The sequence below is a fragment of the Pseudopipra pipra genome, chromosome Z, assembly GCF_036250125.1.
Source record: "Pseudopipra pipra isolate bDixPip1 chromosome Z, bDixPip1.hap1, whole genome shotgun sequence".
Classification (NCBI taxonomy): domain Eukaryota; kingdom Metazoa; phylum Chordata; class Aves; order Passeriformes; family Pipridae; genus Pseudopipra; species Pseudopipra pipra.
The window spans coordinates 1,023,687-1,040,543 of NC_087581.1; the positions used below are offsets into that span (position 1 = coordinate 1,023,687).

At 44.7% G+C, this 16,857-nt stretch overlaps 1 protein-coding gene across 1 annotated transcript; it reads right to left on the minus strand.

Annotated features, from left to right (window-relative positions):
• Nucleotides 1-15,405, minus strand: SKA1 (spindle and kinetochore associated complex subunit 1). The gene is made up of 7 exons (XM_064641022.1): nucleotides 15,146-15,405; nucleotides 14,343-14,446; nucleotides 13,553-13,677; nucleotides 12,485-12,576; nucleotides 8,802-8,939; nucleotides 4,587-4,756; nucleotides 1-475 (listed from the first exon to the last, which is right to left on the minus strand). The coding sequence occupies exons 2-7, from the start codon at nucleotides 14,440-14,442 to the stop codon at nucleotides 327-329; spliced, it is 774 nt and encodes a 257-aa protein (XP_064497092.1). The 5' UTR covers nucleotides 14,443-14,446; nucleotides 15,146-15,405; the 3' UTR covers nucleotides 1-326.
• Nucleotides 15,406-16,857: the final 1,452 nt, after the last annotated feature.

Sequence of the window (16,857 nt, forward strand, 5' to 3'; positions counted from 1 at the left end):
TTCCTTTGAGTAGCCCCAGAGTCTTTATTACAATCTCCAACTCATAAACACAAAAAGAAAATTATTAACATGCAGAGCATTTAACTTTCATGTGCTGACGTGAAAATGTGATTAAAAGCTGCCTGTAACCAGTTGCCTTTCTGGTTTGAATTTGTAACTTACCAAAAGAGAGTAGTTCCCCTCAACTTTTCGAAACAAAACTCAAATAACCTCAAGGCCGTTTGATACGGCCTCTCTTTCCTCACTCCTGCCTTTCAGGAAACAAGAGAGCTGGAAAGGAGTGCACACAGACAGACTGTCTCTCTCTTGGGCCCATGGGAAGCTCGTTAGCAGATGATGTAGCGGACCAGGTTTGAGCCACGAACTTCTCTCACTCTGTGGCAGTGCCTGAGGATGCTCAGGATGCTGTGGAAGCGCTTGTCCAGCTTCAGCTGGGTGAACGTCTTGATATCAGCCTCCACAATAAAAAATTCACCTGGAAAACAAATAATGATTTTGCCAGAGAAAGGACAGGATGCACTTTTAACGTTTCACAAGTTGAGAACGCCACCTTTTCCTAACAATTCCACACCCTGACGGAAAAGCTACCATCAGCAGCAGGAAGGCCTCACGCTATCTCAGGAACTTCGTTCTACTTTATACATTTGTCATCAGAAAGAGAATTACCAGCCTTCCCATGAAGTTCAGACACCCTGTGTCATCCTCAGGCCCCACTCAGTGAGCTCTGTCTCCTGGCAGGAACTCAAGTTCTGGAATTGGCTCCTTGCAAAAAGGAGGACAGAGCCCTGCATACATCAGAGCCATGCAGCCCACCATTCCTTTGACCTCCATCCGATTTGGAAAAGAGCAGTTCTTCATTACTTAAGGAAATGCAAGAAAAAGACTAACCACAGAAACAGCATCCTCCCTGCAGCCTCTAAGAAAATGGCACAGGAGGGTCCTGCATCAGACAGAGCTGGCAGCTCATGCCTTCTTGTAGCTGATTAACTAATTCCATAAGGAAATTCTCATTACAATTCAGGCTGCCCAGGGCAGTGGTGGAGTCACCATCCCTGGAAGTGTTCAAAAAATGTGAGGATGTGGCACTTGAGGACATGTTTTAGTGGTGAACATGGTGCTGGGATGGTGGTTGGAATTTGTGATCTTTTAGAGGCCTGTTCCAGCCTAAATGACTCCACAATTTTAAGCACTCCGTAGCTATATTCCATGGCTGTGATTTCATATTCAGTCTTTTTCTACCGCTCAGATAGGAGATAATTATAGACCTAGTAAAAAGACTGTATATTTAATGCTTCCTGTAACATGGCACAAGGTTTTAACCATGTATCTCCACAAAACTGTAAGAAAGAAAAGCAATCTGAAACCAGGGATGTGCTAATTGAGGTATAAGAAGGAAATGTCCAATTATCTTCAAGGAGGGGAGGTAGAAGGAAGCGACTCCAAGTTTAATGAGAAGGAAGACACAGGAGTAGGGGCGTTTCAGCTTGGAAAAATAAGATAGCATTCTCCCTCCTCAATTTATCCTTTAAGGCAGAGGCAGTGACATCTAAGACAACAGAAAGAAGAGGTGCTCCATTAAAGTTATTACCATTCAAGTTATTAGAAGGTCCTTCTAGTTTAACTGGAGAGAATATAGCTGATCCAAGCTGGAAAGCTGAAGCTGCCAGTAAAGGACTAAGGTCCCAGAGTATTTATAGGCATAATGTTCCCCAAAATATTCTTTAGCCAGAGCAGAAGAATAACAGGTAGTGTTTTCTCACAGACTGGTCCACTTTGAGAGTTGGTGACACATGTCTAATAGAAAGCAGAATCTTTCAGAGACAATAACTGTCCAAATCTAGATCTCTCCCAAACAGGAAACTATGCTGTAATCTCTGAGCTTGTAACACCACTGAATTCCCATACAGATAAGAAGTGTGAAGTTTGTTTACCAGGAAAAGAAGAAAACCTGCATAACTGCTTAAAATACAAGTACCATTGGATAGAGACCATTTACAAGTTCTGGTAATAGGGCATTAAACCCAAAGTGTTAGGAGCCCAGGGATAACCTGCATACTGGTTAGTCTGTTATATCAGGGGAACACCAGAATGTCCTGAATTTCAGCAAGATTTCTTCTTATATTTGCCCAGAATTCAGGGCTGTAACATTCAGCATAGCAGGATCTTTTTAATGAAGAAACCAGAGCTGGATGAAGGGTGGTGGTTTGCTCCATGCACTAAACAACCAGCTAAACTCCCTGAATCAACTTACAGGCTGGAATTTACCCTGACAAATCAGGCAGCATCTTTTCTCATCTTGAAATCAGAGAACAGGTCAGCTGGCAATCAGCCCAGGATGGGAAACTCTGGGAATTCTAAGTAGAGGGTCACTCACAGTAGAGATTTAAGCAAACAAATCAATGAATGCACAACTCATCCTGAAAAATGCAATGGATAAAGACATTTAATCATTTTGTGCTGGCCAGATAAGAACTGCCTGACAGCCTGCCAGACCTTTTCTCTAGACTTTCTGGATGATTAGTCACAAAAAAAAACCTAAACAAAACAACCTACCACACAAACACACACATTCTATCAGATGCTGAATGTCCAACTTTCTAACACAAACAAGAAAATAAGGCTGTCTCTCGGGTGCTTGAAGAAACAAAATACCTCAATCTTTCAGATTTAAAACCTTCAAATTTCTGGCAGAAATTTCTCTCTGACTACCTGTAGCTTTGTCAAGTTGCTAGAAAGGTTTCTTCACTGCTGTCAACGCTCCTGTGGATCATGGAGCAGCATCCCAGGCCTAGGAGGGCCTTCCTAGAGTTTAGCCTGTCCCAGTAACCATGGGCTCAAACTCCTTACTATAGGTCTAAGGACAGAAACAATTAAACAAAAAAAATGCTGTAAATTAAGAGTGATGAAGCAAGTATTTTAAGAAATTCCAGATTAATATAAGCTATTGTTAGACTGAGGCAAAACATGTCTAGAGAAACCAAACCATTGGAGCCCAAATCAGAAGCTAGTCACATGAAGTTATCCAGCTGCATGTGTTTAGTATGATTTCAATAAAGTCCTTTAAACACTGACCTCTGTATGACACGTGAGACCCCACTGGAGTCCTGTGTCCAGCCCATTGGGACCCCAATGTAAGAAAGATACAGAGCTGCTGGAGCAAGTCCAGAGGAGGCCATGGAGATGCTCCGAGGGTTGGAGCCCCTCTGCTCTGGAGCCAGGCTGGGAGAGCTGGAAGGGTTCACCTGGAGAAGAGAAGGATCCAGGGAGAGCTGAGAGCCCCTTCCAGTGCCTAAAGGGGCTCCAAGAGAGCTGGAGGACAAGCTAACAACTTTGGACAAGGGATGGAGGGACAGGGCAAGGGGGAATGGTTTCCTACTGCCAGGGGGCAGGGTTAGATGGGATATTGGGAAGGAATTCCTGAGTGTGAGGGTGGTAAGTCCCTGGCACAGGTTTCCCAGAGAAGCTGTGTCTGCCCCTGGACCCTTGGAAGTGTCCAAGGCCAGGTTGGACGTGGTTTGGAGCAACCTGGTCTAGTGGAAGGTGTCCCTGCCCATGGCAGGGGGGTGGAATGAGACGATCTTGAAGGTCCCTTCCAACCCAAACTAATCCATGATCCTATGCTTATCCTATAGGTCTCAAAATAAAGTGACAGGCAGGTCCATCAGATCACAGTCCTTCCTACAGAAAGGCTGCATTTAGAATCCAGAAGTGAGTGATGTAATCACCATACTGTAACACTGAGAGTCTTGAACAGCAACAAAATCAAAGCAAGAACAAGTTGCAGTTTGTCATAAAGTTCCTCCTGAGTACACAGTGAATGCTCAGGGCAGAATGTTCTCACATTCTGTCCAGGCCAAAAACAGGGAGGTGGGTGCCAAGGTGTTGTCAGAGAAAGTTCTTTTTCTGTGAGACAGAACAGAGTTTGCTCCACTCTTTATGTCTGAAATTGGAAGCATGAGGGCATTCTAAGGACATGGCCAAGCTTGACATGTGCAGTACACCCCTCCAGGAATAATTACATACTTGTTCTCAGAAGGAAAGGAATGTCAAAAAGGGGATTTTAATATCAGAGATTTACCATGCCACATATTTTTTGGAAAAACTAACCTGCAAGCAAAACTTTCTTTTCAATCGAGGGAAAGGTATTTTGGCTGATTTTCACTCCCTCTATGCTTTTAAGAGAAGAAAACTTCTTAAGATTGTCAGATGGACCTGTCTTTCCCACAAAGCCACTGCAGGACAACTGAATTTTAAGTCAGTCAGACTTCCCAGCTTCAGAACAAATTTTCAATGGTGTATGTCCATTCTAGCTTAAAGATTGAAAACACAGTTTATATGTTTTGTTTATCAAACTGGGAGTTTCCAGAACTTGTAGCGATTCCAAACTTAAATCTTTGTGCACTCAAAGTTTCTGCCACGACACGCCATGGAAATGACATGTGAAAACATACAAAAAGTGACCAAATCAGATGTGGGATAATCTTCAGTCACAAATACTGGAAAAAAAGTCCAGTATTATTATACTTGTGCTGCAACGTCCAAGTGTTACGAATTAGGTACTAAAAAAGGGAAAAAAAAAGAAATACCTTTAGTATCTTTAGTTTCTTCTTGTATGAACCTGTTGTAGAGATTTCTGACTGTAGAACACATAGATTTCAAAGGCCGATGCCTGATCTTGTACTTCTCCACGACAGCCTTGTTAATCTCTTGAACAACTGCATTAATCTGATCATACGCTAAACGACCTTTCAGATACCTACAAATAGAAATAAAAATAAAAATCAGTAACCAGAAAGTCGCAAAGTTCCTTGTTTATTTTTCTCTTTCATCAGCCTTAACTGAACAAGCCATTCCCAGTCAGAGGCAGTTTCCTCCGCTTTGTGTTAATGAATAAATGTAGTAGTTAATTCTGTTCATTTCCTTGATTGTTTAACAGTCTTGAAGGTAAAAAAGCCACGACAAATTCTAAACCAGAAAAACGAAATACTAGAAATCTAAATGAAGTAAAATATATCCAGTGTTTAAGCTGTAAAAAGTCTTTCAAAATGGAATAAAAGTTGCTTTTATAGCATGCCACTTAAACTACAAACACAGAAAAATCAAGTGACTTCACAGAAAACATCGCATGAAATGAAATCTGTTTGCCTAAGAGCACAGCTTGGTTCATATCATCACCACAAATAACCTGTGTTTGATCTCACATTCTTTTATTTGGTGGGGTTTTTTGAAGAACTACCAGTTCTGTGTTGTCTTCTATATTTCATTGTGCAGCCTACTGGGCTGTGCAGGCACCGTTCTGCACCAGTAAGGTCCACTTTTGAACTTTCAGAGCATTTCATAAAACCAGTACTAGAAGAATAAGATCTGTTGATAACAGCCTAGAGGTACAGGAAGCACAGAAGATAAAACCAAAGTGATGTGGAAAAACTAGAACACTGGGATAATTTGCAAGTAAGGCTATTCAGTATTTATAGATGTAAAGGCATGCCTTTAAGGAAAAGGAACAGTGCTGCAAACTGAGAAGCCGTTATATAAAAATGAAATCTGAAACTGAAATAACAACACGACCCCCCAGAAAACATGGCAGTAAGAGCCAGGCCAACCTGAATTATCCTGTGACCATCATTCAGTTGCTACAGCAAACCAAAGGTCTTTGGAAAACATACAGAGAATTTAAAGCGGAAGTGGCTAATCAACTACAAGTTCAATACTCCAAACCAGAATGTGGGCAGGGTTTTTTTTTTTACCACTGCCAACTAAAAGTAAGTGTTTGCTGTAGATTTCAATAACAGCCAGTCCCCGCTGCCAGGTCCAAACGAGGTGTGTAAAACCTCCCGAATTCAAAGTAACTGCTCTTAGTTCTGACTGAGTTTGAAACTTAGTGGCCACGAAGTTACTCGCAGCCAGCTTTCAACTTTATTGATACTTCTTCGATTAATCCAAAGTTGGATGTGCAGCCGCTTTGTAATTATAAAAACGATCTGCTTCACACAGAAATAAAAGCAGCACTACCACCCCTGAGATGCAGCCACAGCATAAACAACACATCCTACAACCACGGGAAGGCTTTGCCTGTATGCATTAACTGCTATTTATTGCTCTGTCTGCCTCCCTTAGGCACAGGGGAACGTGCAGAGCTATGAAGGCTAAGCCCAGAGGTATAAAATACCTGAATCTAAATTCCTGTGCTCCCACTATCCATAGACACTCGGTGAACACACTTAATAAAGCCAAGGGAGCACCTCAACCCATTCTGAGGTTGAAACGGACAAGCAGGATTGGGTTGCCTAAACCTAAGAAACAAGGGCTCTGAGAAGGCCCTTGGGCATCCAAGATGCTTTAGTCTGAAATTAAACTCTGTCAAAACCAAGCGGAATTTTTATTCTGTGCATAACTAAGGATCATAAAAACTCCAGCTGTTTCATGGTCCTCTCATTTTGCTACCCAACCATGGCTGGAAAACCTGTAAATGCTGACATTTATTTCAGTCCATACATACACTAACATAAAAATACAAGGTTGAGAAGTTCCAAATCCAGCCATTTAATTTAGATTTAAAAGAACTTTAAAATCTGCATCGCTATTCCAAAACCAGCAAAACTCAGAAATCTTCCTTTAAAAAAAAAAACCAAAACAAAACAAGTGACCCGATTTCTTTTTTTAATCCACAGAAGCCCTTTTTCGAAGTATTTTTTTTTCCATAGGTATGAAAACCAAAGCACAGTGATGTCCTCCTCAGAGAAAAGAAGAGCATCAGTGCATCACATATATACCACACTAAAAGAGATAAACCTCTTAATGGCCACCACCTGCTCCCTTAAAAAATGCTTAGGCTAAGAGAAACATATTCCCTCAAGTTACCATCTTCTGAAACTCAAGAGTTATAATGAATGTGCAGATGCTAAAATATTTTAAGCGGTAAACATTTTAGAAAGCAGCAAGAATTTTAGACACAGAATAAAGAAAGATTCTTCCTTTGCCTTGAACTCAATGTTAACTGAGACTGATACCAAGAAATTTCCTTTCTCTTCCTCAAAAAAATGCCTTTCTGGAACAGATTTGAAGGGTAAGATAATTTGCAAGTCTCTGACCACAGAATAGAATCACACAATTGTTTGGGTTGGAAAGAACCTTTATGATCATCGAGTCCAACCGTGATCCTAGGTCAGAACCAGTGCCGATCTGGAGAACTGGGATCTGAACCCAATCCTTGTTCATCCAAGGGAATATGTTTGGTGCAAGAAAATTTGGGTCACAAATATTTGCTGCTTAGATTTGATCAAACAGTATGTGAAATCACAAGTACTCCCTCAATCTTGTACTACAACATTGCCAGGCAACAGTAATACTGGTAGATTAATAGATCTATGTAAATTCATGTAAATCTTCCTCCACAGAACAAACATGCTTTTCCCAGCTGAATAAAATTATTCCTAGAGCTCCACCAGCACAGTCTAAGATGTAACCTCTCTATAAGCCTGCAATGAGCAGGAAAAGGATCCATCTGGCCTCTGTCCCCATCCTCTCTGTCTGTGAACAGCAGAGGAAAACCTTCTATTCTCAAGGATGATCACAGAATCCTGTAGGCTGGAAAAGCCCTCTGAGAACATCAAGTCCAACCCTTTCCCCACTGCTAAGGCCACCACTAACCCACGTCCCCCAAGTGCCACAACCACCTGTCCTGTGATGTGGAAGACCATAGCTTTAACTGGAAGTTAAAATAATATCTACTGGGAGTGGTCTGTGTCTACTTCTCTTGCCAGAGCAGAGATAAACACCAAAGACTCCCATGCCCCGGCTTTACGCCCCAATAATTTTATCAGGAGAGAACTACCTAAGGGAGTAAATACAAAAAGTACTAGAGGTGATCTGCAGAATAAAAAGTACCAGGTGCATGCTCTTTTAAGAGGTAACCAGAAGTCCTTTATCATTAGCTCAACATTCAGGATAAGAAAGAAAATGGACACGACTCACCTGAAAATTTTGAAAGCTGCAGGAAAAATTACTGGAAAGCCTCAAGCAAAATACAGACTCAAAAACATATTTCATATTGAAACGGGTATTGTCAGGGAACACACTGAATCTAGAGCCTCAATAACAGTTTAGCCTTAGAGAAATTTCTCCTTTTTTGCAGAAATATTTATCCTTGCCCCCAAAAAGCCATTTAAAAAAAAGTTATTCCTACATGACAGACTTCAGACAAGGATATCCATTAATCAGGTCCTGATGTTAGGGAAAAATACCCACAGCTTTCTATTGAAGAAATTTGGGAATTTCAGTGCAAAGCTTTTTCTCCTTGAAACAAGTTTGATTTCCTTTGCTATCTGAAAACAGATTGATAAATCAAGAATTGTGAAGTTCCAGAAACCAATAACTGGGTCAAATAAAACCAGCATTTATGATTATTTTTCCTTCTAGCTATAAACAAACCTTTCATCTTATGAGATCATGGCTCTTTTTTTTTTTCCTGTAAGTTCTCAAAACAAGGAGAGAATTCACCTGTTAGCTAATAAATTTCTGTTCATACAATGACAGTGACTTTTGCAATAAGAAGTTTGGGTTTTAACTGATTAGTTCTGATCTTCCCAATAAAAAGGAAGACTCTATTAATTTCATTTTCAGGCTTGCCAGTGCTGCATTTCAACTATTTGGAGCTATTATCATGATGTTTCACCCTGTGGAATATTTAAAGTTTCAAGCCATCTCTGTCAGTCCCAGTTCTGCAAGAGGTCACTTTCCCAAACCTGTGTTTGCCACCCGAATTGTTGTGGCAGGGTGTAAGGAAAGCCACGCTTACTTACGCAGGAACAGCTTCAAATTCTTCTGCCATTATTAACGGTATTTCTTTAATGACTCTTTTCTCTCTTGCAGGTTTCTTAGCAGGTTCAGGTTCTGCCACTTTTGTTTGTTCTTCGTGTTTCACAGTTGGCACAGTGACGCTGTGAAATGAATGAATATTAAGTGTATAAATAGCAGATAAGTAGTAAGGAGAATTCCATTACATTATGGAGTCTGCTTACTCACAGATGCAAATCCTAATCCATCTGTTAAGCTGGATGAACAGAATTAATGATATTCCGCAAAACAGAAATAAATAAAGCAAGCCTACTCCCATTTCAAACTGCATCCTTCAGGTGACTGCAATACAGCTCTTGGTTTCTCTGCTACAAAGACTGCTAGCAGGTGAGTTGGAAGCAGTCCAAACACAGCACAGCGCAGCTCAGAATTTAATGTACCGTTACATTTCAGAGAACACCAGGCCTGGCTTTTTATCAGATGAACCACAGCACAGAGCTGCAGATTTGAAATACTTCAGAGCTCTCTGAAACAAGTTCAAATCTTGGAAAGCCTGACTCATCCATTAGTCTTTTGAAGTAAAGAAATTCAACAACATCCAGCAGACTGTGATTTTTTTAATATTTTCTTTTTTTTTTTTTTTTTTGCAAGATCCCCAAAGTCAAAGAATTTCCTGCTCTGAGTGGTTAGTAGAGCATTATTTTTCCTCTAAAGGCTTAGCTTAGAGCCTCAAACCCAGAGTGATTTCCCAGCCACCCACCTAGAGGCTCCTTGGCATGAGGACAGCAAAGAGGATGCATCTGGCCGGTGGAGCATATGGACATTATTGGGATGTGCAACAAAACTAACTAAAGCAGTACAGAGCTGACCTGGCACAAGAAACTGATCCTCGACTTTGATCTGACCTTCCCATAAGAGATTCTATTTTGACGTGGGGCCCCACAGCCAGCGAACGGCACAGCAGTGCCCCATCTGCTGACCCGGGGCCGGGATTCCAGGTGTCACTTGATGTGACACACCCAAGCTCAGTGTCCCAATCCCAGGAAAGGCAAGTGCCACGGAGAGGACAGGGAGTGCCACCTGCTGGACTCTCAAACGGCCTGGCCAGTGACAGGGACGGGAGCAGCCCGACACAACCCAGAGCCCCTCTGAAACCCCTGGCACCAACAGCTAAACCTACTCCGATGTAAACATCTGAAAAACATCTGTTTACATCAGAACAACAACAACAAAATGAATCCTGGCATCCTTGGAGGTAGCAGGGAATGTCAACAAAGACGAGGGAAAGGGAAGCAGGGGGGATTCTGGGTGGTATTGGAGGTGGGTTTGGAATGGAAGGATAAAAACAAGGACAAAGGGAAGAGAGTTCACATCTTGAAACTTCATTCCTCCCACGCTCCAGTCTCCTGGCATCCATCCTACTGCAACAATGGTTCTACACGGTTCCTCATCCCCAGGTGCCTTTGCTTTGTGTTTCCACCCAATCCCTTGACCCTGTACTGCTGCAGTGACGTGGTATAGACACAGTTCACCATGACCTGGAGGACGAGAAGAAAGAACTGACGCTTGTTTACAAAATCTAGCCTTGGCACAGTGATAAACTGCTCTCAGTAAACACCTGGGATACAAGGGCTTTGAGAGACTTTGAAGTTGGTTTTTATTTCAGTGAGATTCCTCTGGTAAACAAGAAAAGAAAACCCTGAGAACGCAGGAGTGAAACAGTAGCTAAAGCCATGAATCGTTCAATTCATCTGCGTGGGTGTTTTCATTCTCCTGGGGATTTCAAGGCCTGTCTCACCAGCCTTCAAGTGCTGGCTCTGCTTTCTGCATTATCTCATGACAGTCACTCGACAGTCCATTAGTACCCCCATCTCCACACATGTGGGGACATAAATGAACAGAAATGGAGGAGGTCAGTGGAGGAAGGTTTGGAGAAGAGGACTGAAAACATATCAGCAGTGATATGGTGGATTCTGATCAATTATGTCCTGTCTTGCACTTCCTTGACCCTCCACTGCACAACACGGTGAACATCAAGAACTGACAAGATGAGGACAAAAGGAGAAAGCATGCTTTGACAAATGGCATTAACATAAAATGTGTTATTCCCCAGGAGAAACCAACAACAAACTGACACTGACGGAACAGCAGCTGTGAGCTGGCAGAGCACAGTCTGTAGAAAATTATCAGAAAAGCTTGGTTGGTTTTACATATGTGGTTCTGTCCAGAACAGGAAGGACCGGCTAAAGTCATATCACAATTAACTTCTTGACCACAAGCAGGACAAGACTGGAAGGGAAATCAACATCCCAAAAGAATTTTTTCGATATCAGAGGTGGCACAATCACTAAACAAGCCTCATTTGCATCTAAACAATTTCCAGGAGCTGATACAAACTTAGGACAAAGGGTTTCCTAAATTAAGAAAGCAGGTTATGACAAAAAAGGCAGAACCCCAGCGGTAATTTCTGAAGGACTTTGATTCTCTCACATACACACAAAAAGTAACATTTAAATTGAAAAGGAACAAGACAGCTCTAGACACATTTTGAGAGACTGTTTCCCAAACTGAGGGCTCATGTCTAAAGAACTGCAATCAGAAAAAGCTCCTGCAAAAGTCATCTCTCCACCAGCTAAGACTAATCTAAGTTTCAATAAAAGCAGTACCTACACCAATGAGAATACTGCTACATGCCAACTAAGATTACATCTAACTTTTCTCTTCTGGAACCCTATTTCCACACACTTAACCTTTTGCTTTGCTGAAATACACCTGAAGTTTTTTCAGCCTGAGGCTTGTCTGGTATCAGGAACCAGACCAAGGTACAAAGCTGAGATATTGAGGGCACATTTTGGAAGCACTGAATTCAAACATACTGATAAGGTCACTGAATTCAAACCTTCTGACAAGGTACAAGGCTAGAAACAAGTCCTGGGATCCCCAGATATTAAGACTTTGGAAGAAACCCCCACCTAGCATACACTAACATCGCTCATAAATAAAAAGCAATTCCAAGAGGCCAGAGAAAGAGCTGAGAAACTCAGTCAGAGTTACAATATCTTAGAAGCCTTCTGAATAACAGCTGCTGTCTCACGTACTTGTGTGCCATTCTCACACTTGAGCTACTTGATTCTGAACAGCTTCTTACCACAGCCCCCTCCAAGGCAGAGGATGTCATGGCCACCTGAAATCAATGCCAGGTTGCTGCAGGGAAAGGAGAATAAAAAACCCCTGATGATAATTCAAAGCCCCTCAGAAAGATGATCAAGTTAGAGGATTTTTTTTTAATTATGTTTGGAAGGCCAGTGGTGAACTTCAGTTCTAATGACCTAGCATTGGGATCATTTACCCGCCCTTCAATCCACAGGCACTACAGTTATAAAATCAGTGTGTCTGTGATTTTAAAGCAAGGATTGTTTACATCCATAGAAGCCCTTGCTTTCTACTGCATCACACCTGCCACTGGAAGCTTCCATTGGAACAACTTGCCATTTTATGGTCTTCACCTGGTGGATTTTTTAGGCTGGCAGCACGAGCCTGGACAAGAGCAAAATCCAGAATCGATAGATACAACCTTGGCTCCCAAAATTTCAGAGTCAATATAGAGTGAAAGGAGCAGAGCTCCACAATGCTGCACCTGGACACTGCCAGGAGCAGCCTGACACCCCCATGCTCATGTACCACATACCAGCTCTGAGTTGGCTTAGGCAGGTGGAGAGGAATGTGTTCAAGGAGGTGCTGTGCTTCATTCAGGTCTCTCTCGCCAGCCTGCTGGAGCTCCTGAAATTGATGTGAGACTTCATCAGTAATCTGAACCTACCGACGTCAAGCATGTAAAATTAGGGCAATTTAAGTTAATTTTCAGCTTTATTCAGAGGTGTCCTTTGCTCTCTCCCTGTCGTCTTGCCTCTTTACCCCATCATTTCCCAAAAGAAAGTAGTAAAGCTCAGAGAAACAGAGCAAGGGGTGTCTGCCCTTGCCCTCAAAGTGCCTGAGAAGTTTGAGCAGGCAAATGCAAATCTTTAACAATACACAACTAGCCAGGTCTGGGCAGGGGAATGGTGGTAGTGACGAAGAGATACCACAGCACACTCCCCTACATTCCCCAAAGACTTAACACATGAAGGCACTGCAGACACACACTAGAATAGATAAATATTCCAATTAAACAGTTTTTGTAGCTATTGGAAAGATTTATAAGTTGAACTGCTCTTTAGAACACGGTATCTATTATCATAAAAACATGTTCTCAAGGTCAGTGATAAAGACATGCTTCTAATGGCCTCCAACTGAAGGAGGGAAGGTTTAGATTAAATATTAGGAAGAAATTCCTCCCTGTGAGGGTGGTGAGGCCCTGGCACAGGTTGCCTAGAGCAGCTGTGGCTGCCCCTGGATCCCTGGAAGTATCCAAGGCCAGGTTTTGGATGGGGCTTGGAGCAACCTGGGACAGTAGAACGTGTCCCTGCCCCACGGCAAGGGGGTTGGAAAAAGATAAGCTTTAAGGTTTCTTCCAACCCAAACCATTCCGTGATTCTATGATTCCATGTATAAACCTTGAAAAATAAAATTATTAATGTTCATTAGCTGGAGAACTGCTTAATATGGCATCAGTAAGGCTGTTTCAAGCCCCAGTTTCTCTTCTAAGAACGTGCATCCAAACATATCACTGAGGATCTGGAAAAAACCCAACTACACACTTATCAAAGATTCCTTTGAATCTTTTAGTATTTTATGAACAACAACAAAAAAATATTACTTGTAGTAAATTCTTTAGTTTTTCTTGCTCATTAACTTCAGTTTCCATTTTATCCAGGAGATCATTCAAGAGCATCATGTCTTTTGCTATTTTACGAACATTAAGTTTGAGGCGTTTTTCTTCACCTGTCAAAGAGAGAATGTTAAGCTGCAAAATCTCCAACAAAAAAACCCCACCAAAATCCCATTTCCCTCCCCTCCACAAGCAGTATTACCTACAAACTCTACACTCCCCAGTCACCATATCCTCCCACCCAGGAGAAGCAGCAAGTCAAACTGTCGTGCTCCACACAGCCAACAGAGCTCATGGAATCATTTAATTTGGAAAAGCCCTCTAAGATCACAGAGCCCAAACATTCCCCAGCACTGCCAAGGCCACCACTAATCCATGCCCCAAAGTGCAATATCCACACAGCTTTTAACTCCCTCCTGGGATGGGGACTCCAACACTGCCCCAGCAGCCCGTGCCAGGGCTGGACAACCCTTTCCATGAAGCAATTTTTCCCAATATGCAACCTAAGACCCCCTGGCACAATCTGAGGCCATTTCCCCTTTCCCTGTCCCTTGTTCCCTGGCAGCAGAGCCCAACCCCCACCAGCTCCCCCATCCTGTCAGGGGGTTGCAGAGCCAGAAGGTCACCCCTGAGCCTCCTTTTCTCCAGGATGAGCCCCCCAGCTCCCTCAGCCCCTCCTGCTGCTCCAGCCCCTTCCCAGCTCCGTTCTGTTCTACAGCCCCTCAATGTTTTTCTTGAAGGAGGGTGCAAACCGAACCCCACTGTTAATCTCATTTACCTAATTTTTTTAATTGAAAGGCCTTTTTAATATTTGAAATCTTCGTGTTGATGTGTAAGCAGAGATCTTCCATCATTGCGGATGCCATATCCTCCACCATCACGCTGAAGGGGAACAAAAACAAAGGCAGTAATTTAAGACTACGCACAAAAGCAGAGTTTTCAGAAGGACTCCGATCTGCCAAAGAAGGAAAGGGAACTTCAGTGAAGCAGTAAATGCTGTAATTCCCTTATGTCTTATTGAATTTTGAAGGCAGGAGGGGAAGCACAAAGTGAGTGACATTAGACAATAATATTTCCCTGAACTCTGGAGATCAATGCAGTGTGTGATATCAGTGCTGCAGTTCCCCATAAAACCGGGAATTATATTGAAGTGTCCACTAATCAAGGAGTTGGAAATTTACTGAAATAAACAAGAAATATCTGCTTTATCCAAAGGACTTCTGTAAGTCTCTCTCAGGGAGATTACATCAGTGATTAATATTTAAAGATGTGTTTAAAAAAAAAAAAGTGTTAGCAGAGTATGGAGGCACAAAAAAGAGCATTATATATCGACTACAGTCTGTAGTAATAGAATTGTTAGCCCTATTACAGGCAATAATCAATAAAAAAAGGTTATAAAACGTGACAAAACCTCCGCATTTAAGGCCGCGGCCCTGCACCGAGCGCTCACACAGCTCCCTCCGGCGGCTCACTCAGGGAAACGAAGCTTTTACTTCTCTTTTCGCTTACAACGCTATCGAACCGCCGCGCTTTACTAAACCAGCTGTTAGACACACCCGCCGCTTTCACCACGCTCCATACCTGAGGGAAGCCGCTATACCGGGAAGGATCAAGGACACCCTGAGGGGGGACCGAGGTCAGCGGCAGCGCCCGTTTCTCCTCACGACGCGCGGGACCCAGCGCGAGTCTTCCGCCGGTGCCACCCCCGCTCCCGGCGCCGCGGGGGCCGGAGAGGGAGCAGGGGAGCGGCGGGACGCGGGGAGAGCGGCGGGACGCGGGGAGAGCGGCGGGACGCGGGGAGCGGATCCCGCCGGCGGCCCCGTTCGAATCCGCCCGCGCTCGGGCGGGCGTTGGGCGGGGCGGGGCGGGCGCGTGCGCGGCAGGAGGAGGGAGGAGCGTCCTCCCTGAGGAGGGAGGAGCGCGAAGGGAAGGGCGAGCGCTCTCGAGGGGGGGGAGCGCTTGTTAGGAGCTCTTTAAAGACGCAGTGTGGTTTGGAAAGGGCATAACTGTTTATTCTTGCGCGGGGTGCAAGGCTTCCACAAAAGCCGCCAAAGCGTAAAAAGTTACTTCTATATAGTAAAAAATACATGAACACGCCCTCCTAATACATAGTCTCCGCCTGCCTGATGCATATTTATTTGGATGATGTAATCCTACGCGCTGCTTGAAACACAGAAGTTCTTTCCTTCATTAAGCAACTGCTGTTGCAGAACTTATCTGACACCGTTAGTTACGTTTGCAAAAGGCGAGGAAATTCAGCCTGGGGACAAGACAACTCGATTGGAGCGGGAGGGGAGGGAAAGGGGGGAAGGCGGGAGCTCCGAGCAGGAAAGGGCGGGAGGGCGGGAAGGGATGGGCGGAAGGCTGGAGCGCTGAGGGAGCAGGGAGAGAAGGGCGGAAGGCGGGAGCGCTGAGGGGATCGGGAAAGGCAGGCGGGAGCTCCGAGAGGCGGAGGGAGGGGAGGCGAGATCCCTGAAGGGAGAGGGGAGGGAAGGCGGGAACTCTGAGGGAAGCGAGAAAGGAGGCGGGATCGCTGAGGGAGCAGGGAGAGAAGAGCGGGATCGCTGAGGGAAACGGAAAGGGAGGTGGGAGCTCTGAGAGGAGCAGGGAAGGGAGGCGGGATCGCGGAGGGAAGCAGAGAAGGGAAGCGGGAAGGGAGGCGAGAGGTCTGAGGGGAGCCGGGAGGGAGGCGGGGTCGCTGAAGGGACCAGGAAAGGGAGCGGGATCGCTGAGGGGAGCAGGAAAGGGAGGCGGGATCGCTGAGGGGAGCAGGGAAGGGAGCGGGATCGCTGAGGGGAGCAGGGAAGGGAGCGGGATCGCTGAGGGGAGCAGGGAAGGGAGCGGGATCGCTGAGGGGAGCAGGGAAGGGAGCGGGATCGCTGAGGGGAGCAGGGAAGGGAAGGCAGGATCGCTGAGGGGAACAGGGAAGGGAGGCGGGAGGTCTGAGGGGAGCGGGAAGGAAGGCAGGATCGCTGAGGGGAGCAGGAGGGGAAGGCGGGATCGCTGAGGGGAGCAGGGAAGGGAAGGCAGGATCGCTGAGGGGAACAGGGAAGGGAAGGCGGGATCGCTGAGGGGAGCGGGAAGGGAAGGCGGGATCGCTGAGGGGAGCAGGGAAGGGAAGGCAGGATCGCTGAGGGGAGCAGGAGGGGAAGGCCGGATCGCTGAGGGGAGCGGGAAGGGAAGGCAGGATCGCTGAGGGGAGCGGGAAGGGAAGGCGGGATCGCTGAGGGGAGCGGGAAGGGAAGGCAGGATCGCTGAGGGGAGCAGGGAAGGGAAGGCGGGATCGCTGAGGG